The sequence below is a fragment of the Pterocles gutturalis genome, unplaced genomic scaffold (genome assembly GCF_000699245.1).
Source record: "Pterocles gutturalis isolate BGI_N339 unplaced genomic scaffold, ASM69924v1 scaffold10816, whole genome shotgun sequence".
NCBI lineage: Eukaryota > Metazoa > Chordata > Aves > Pterocliformes > Pteroclidae > Pterocles > Pterocles gutturalis.
In genome coordinates, this window is record NW_010103089.1 from 1 (window position 1) to 5,562 (window position 5,562).

The 5,562-nt window shown below is 53.8% G+C and overlaps 1 protein-coding gene across 1 annotated transcript in view; it reads left to right on the forward strand.

Annotated features, from left to right (window-relative positions):
* Positions 1 to 197: 197 nt before the first annotated feature.
* Positions 198 to 5,562, forward strand: part of CRHR1 (corticotropin releasing hormone receptor 1) — a 26,030-nt gene continuing 20,665 nt past the window's right edge. The window contains exon 1 of the mRNA XM_010086555.1: positions 198 to 242. Within this exon, the coding sequence (XP_010084857.1) occupies positions 198 to 242 (45 nt within the window). The remainder of the gene's footprint in view (positions 243 to 5,562) is intronic.

Genomic DNA, 5,562 nt, shown 5'->3' on the forward strand with positions numbered 1-5,562 from the left:
AAGGGAGGTTATAAAAGGCAGGAGTGGGGCTCTGGGCAAAGGGGAGGGTGACAGGCACCCGCCCGTCCCTCCAGCCCCCTCCCGAGGGACACGCTCCTCCGCACGAAGCCCAGAGGATTTACTCCCAGAGGAGCCCAGTGGGAGCCGGGACCGGTGCCAGCCATGCCCCGGAGAACTGGGCGTGCTGAGAGCTAAGGATGGTGCCCAGCCGGGGTCCTGCCCTCCTCCTCCTCCTCCTGCAGGTAAGATGCTTTTAAGTCCTTTTTCTTCCCAAAGGATCCTTCTGCCTTCCTCCCCATCACCCCTCTGCACCCCTCACTTTCTCCGCAGTGACTTTTCCATTGCTTTCAAGGAAGGGAAAAGTATAAAGGAGAAACTGGTGCACAAAGAGCCCTCGGGAGAATTCCTCCAGTCGAGGCATGGGGTCTTGGCAAGGGCTCACCATACCCAAAAACTACTGGGGAGGGGGCTGGAGTGGGTGTTAGGATCACTAAAGGTGGGGAGACTTGCAGCCAGGTCCTGCTGAGCGCAGCCCAGCTCTCCCAGCAGCTCCCTGCCTCGCACCTCCCAGTGCAACCAGCTGCCACCAGTTTCCCTTAGGCTGCTGGGAGGGGGTGTGATAGATGGGGACAGTACAAATGCAATGCCTAATTGTACCCCCCTTCTTTGATTTCCTAAAGAAACCTTTCCTTTTCCCCTCACCCACAAAGCACAAGACTTTCCTAAATTGTTCGCTGTGGAACTGTAGCCACTGCTAATTTTGCAGCTCTGCACAAAATGCAAATGCTTTGTCAGAAGCAATATCCCTCCTCCCCGAGGGCTCATCAAGAAAGGAAATTTTTCCAGTCCAAAGAATGTTTAAATCCCAAACCCTGGGAAAACGAGGAGACTAAAAGCTTTCCAGTGAAAACCAGAACATTATTTACAGTTAAACAAAATGATCAGGTTTTTGATTAAACCTCTGTGTCAAGAGGGTTAAAAGAGAAAAAAAAAATAAATGCCTGGCTCTCTGCAAAATGCTGTCTCAGTGGCCCAGTTGTGACTGCAGAGTTAAAATAGCAGAAGAAAGCGGAGAGTCAGCCCTGCCCTTTAGCACTGGTGCGGTTTGTACCCCAAGAGCTGGTTTCTCACTGTGCATCACCATAAGAGCAGGGAGGAGAATTTAGCTGCACCTTTGGGATAGGAAAGTTCTCACCTAAGTGATAAGAGCTGATCTGTGCCAGGCGACCTCCTTGCCAGGTTGGTGTTGCTTTTAAAACCTTCTCTTCCGAGCAGCTGCTTTCCCTCTAACTGCACACCCCTCATCCTGTTTTATGAGGATGATGTTTGTGGTTTTATGTTCCTTGGTTTAGGTTTGGTTTGGCCCCAATGTAAGAAACAAAGGAGAAAGAGCAGGAGCTCTTCCCCCTCAGCCCGGGTCCTCCTTGGCCAATATGTGGGGACACCGTTGACAAAGCCACAGTGCAATAGGGGCAGGATCTGAGATGGGAACAGCCAAGCCAGCATGACAGCTCTCAATGAGCAAAAAGCGGACAGAAAAAAAGCTCTAAGGCGCTGAGACACAGCTCCCATCCTCTGCTAAACCTGCTCAGGCTGGGGGTTTCCCTACCCATCCCTAGGTGTTCCCCACGGATGGTCTCCTTGTGAAGACGCAGGGACAAATCCTCCAAAATTTTCCAGAGTTTGAGAGCAAAACCACTTGGGCTGGGACCAGGAGGGGGGTCGTGAAAAACAGCCAAAGCCAAGAGAAATCTCTCCGAGACAGGTCCAAAAAGAAACACCCAAGCTACAAAATACTCCTTGCAATCAAACAACCTATTATTTTTTTCTTGTAAATATATGCATTTAAAATTCAGACCCTTTTCCAGCACAGTCCCAAGGTTCCCCTGGGGACAGTGCAGGCTAAGAGACAATGAAACTCCAGCCCCAAGCGTGTCCCTGCAGCCAGGCGGACCCCCAGCAGCATCCAGTCTGCAAGGGCAGCGACCTGCAGCAGCCTGGCTCCACGGTGAGCTCAGCAAGGGCGAATCTCCCCTGCTCGGGCAGGTTTTGCAGCCTGCAGATCCCTGGGCTTGCACAGCTGAGGTGTTCCCAGTGCATCTGGCCAGCAGCTCCAGTTTAGCATCGGTTTGTCCATCTTGCCTTGCTGGACAGACATCCTTGCAGGGATGGACAGACAGACTGGGAGACAGGCAGCCAAAACTTGCTGCAACATGCTCTCTGACACCCTGCAAGTCATTTAAACTAAACAAGTGGTTAAAAAACAGCTCCACTTGTCAGGAACTGATGACATTTCTGGGGCTGGTAAAACTGTTTTTTGCAAAAAGCATTTTGCAATGATAAACCAGGGTTTGATGCTGGGAGTGGGGTGGTTTCCTCTCTCCCTTGATCAGCTCCAGTAGCAATAAGCCCAAAAACCAGCTCCCTACCCCTTTCCTGCTCAAATCCTTGCATAAGATGCGGAGCCGCAGCAGCAGGACATGCTGACCCCGGGGATCTCGTTTTTCCTTAAAAGCCAAACTCGATTCGGTGTGTATGAAATCATCCCCGTGGTTTCGCATCTCCGGCAAAGAAGTGAATGGAAATGGCACAGCCTGTTCCCAGAATAGCTGCTCTATGGCCATAGGATGAATCTATAGGAATAGGATGAGAATAGCCTGCACAGCCGGCTCAGCCCTGCCCCGAAATACCGCTCTGCTCGCCCAAAATCCTGCACGGGGCTGGCCCAGAAGTTTGTTGCGAGCAACAAGCTCAACCTGAGATCTGAGTCTGGAGCATTTAGAGAGGCTACATCCACGGTTTGATCTTGGAGACCAGTATTTGAACCCAAAAGAAAGCACAGATCATTAGCGTGGGGTTCCCTCAACAACCAGCCGTTGTCCAACGCTTGAGAGCTGTCACTCACGAGCGGGTGGCTTTTTCTGAAGATGGGATAACACACCCAGAGGCCCATCTGTTGTTTTTTCTCTTTTTTTTCCTTCGCTGTATTTTGAGCTGATAGAAGAGACCCTCCTTCTCCGCAGTGTCCTGCTTTATCCACGAGTCACCCGCCCAGGAGCAAGCGCCTCCGTTCAGATGGTACAGGGCACGGGGTGTTGGCCTTTTGCAGATCCTAGTCCCTCTTCCACCCTGAAATCCTGTCCTGTTCGCCCCGGAAACGCAATGGCAGATGCAGCTCTGGTGTAGCCAAGCTTTCATGGAAGGAAACTGGAGGAAAATTGCAGGAGAATGAAATGGGAGATGTTCAGCCCAGGGTATGACCCTAAAAAGGTGATGGAGGGGGCTTGGGGCAGCTGAGATGTGGGGCTTGGGAGGCAGTTGGGGAAAACAAATCTCCAACCCCAAAAGGAAAATATCTGTGAATGCACAGGGGTCCCACATGTCTGATCTGCAGGAGAGTTTAATACAACCACCCGAGAAAACCAGCCCTCCCCTGTGCTCGGGTCCATCCCTCTGACTCTTCTTTAGCAGCCAGCAAATCCCAAAGCCACGGGAGCCGCTTTGATTCCCCTTCCTGGCTTATTTGTGCCTTGAGTTTCCAATATCCAAATGCCATTATTCTTTTTTTTTTTTCACCTGTTCTCAAAAATCCATGCCGCTCTTGACAGACAAATGCAGTCAGGATTATTTATGGCAAGCAAGAGGGGCCAGAGCTTAATCCAGGAAAACCTTTAATTGCTCATAAATCAGGTTTTACAGGACATTCATTTAGCCCTGATTGATATTCTTTTGTGAGGATCTGCATCCAGCATGCTCAGAGGGAGACTCCAAACAGAATAAACGCTCACACCAAAGCCTCTGTCTGCACACAACAGGGTCTGGCCCTCTCATATGGCTAAATTCATAAATTCCCAGATTTTTCTGCCAGATGAAGGCATTCTCCCTGCCTGCTTTTCCCCCTGGGGTAACATCCGCCCCAGAAAATCCCCCCATGGTTCTTGCTTTGAGCCTGGGTCTGCTGCCTGCGCTTTGCCTTGATGCCTCGATGCTAGCAGGGCATCTGATGTGCCTTGGCACGAAAGCGAGTGCAGGAGCGACGGGAAGCTGTTTAGTAACTCGAGGGTCTCGGAGAAACCTCGAGCTCGGGGGGTGGCAAAGCAGGTCACTGTTGGGGCTCAGGCAGGGGGTGCAGAGGGGGTCCGTCACGGGCCAGCTGCTCCCTGGGGCTTTCCTTTGTGGCTTGGGCTGGGGTTGGGATTTTTCCAAGTGCAAGCCCTCGAGGTGGAGGTGGGAAGAAGCTCACCAGCTGCAGAAGGTGTGCAGAAAGTCCGAGGAGATAAAGGCAAAGGGATTCCCCGTGCGGAGTGAGGGCAGGGGACAGGCAGGGCTGGGGGCATCCTGGCCACCTCCAAGCACATTGGGGGGGGGCAGCTCTTTCAGCTGGGCTTTGCAAAGCCACCTCTAGCCCGTGCAGCAGCCACGGTAAGCTGTGCTGCTCCGTGCCCTCCCTTCCCGCGCCGCCGGCGTTGCTCTGCCATCTGAGGTTGCCATCAGCTCTTTGAACATTCTCGGTGTTTAACACCCAAAGTTTGGCACCTTTTTTCTGCAGGCTGGGGGCCAAGAGCAGGCTCCATCCCAGCCTGACAGCCCGGGGAACATCAGCAAAGGTCCAGGGCAGAGAGACTGTGCTCAGCTCTTCCCCTGCCCGTCCATCCCAGGTGCTCGCTCTTCTTCCCCATGCAGCATCTCGGGGTGCAGCAATCCCAGCCAAGCTGGGGAGTAGAACCAAGGGGTGGGAAAGGTCCCTCCAGCAAGGACAGCACCAGGGTGGCTGGGGCTGGCCACCCCTCCCGGGAGGTCTCGGTGGCCGTCACCGTCCCATCAGTCCTGCTGACCTCTCCAGCTCTGTGCAAAGCTCGCACGGCTTCACCCCGCGAATCGCTCCGTTCTCCGATTACAGCCCCGTCGCCACTGGGAAGCCCAAGCCCCATCTTAGATGGCTAATTAGGCTCCGAGCCATCTATCGCGCTGCTCAGAGCTGTCAGCCCTTCCCGCCACGCGGATCTGATCTCGTTTGAGGCAACGAGACATCAAGGGGGGACAAGGCTGTCCCTGGGTAGCACGGTGCAGGGGGGTGATGTTTGACTCGGATACAGATACGTTAATTAATATCTGCAGATCGCTTTGGAGAGGGAAAGCACTGCAGGGCGACGTTCATTCCTAATCGTTATTAATTTAATTTTGCTGCTAGGTCAGTGGCGGGGCCTGATGTTATGTGGGGGGGGGTGTGATCTGGCTGCTCACACCCAGGCCAGCAGCGAGACCCCCAGCCTCCTCGTGCCAAGGAGCTGTCGCTGTTGCCTGGCCCAGGGGATCTGCCACCCTCTGTCCCTCATGGTCACAGGGGATGGCTCTGAAAATCCCCAGTGGCATCGCATCAGGACACGGCTCATGGGATAGGAGTGACCTGCCCCGCGTGGTGCAGCACGGCACAGGCAAGAGGTGTTCTGTGCCTCAGTTTCCCTTCTGGGGTGGCCGTGACCTGGTGGGTGGTGGGACACTCCTGCAGCTGGTGTTTGCTGGGTGTGGGATGCAGTAAGCGCTGGAGCAGTGGCAGGGTTT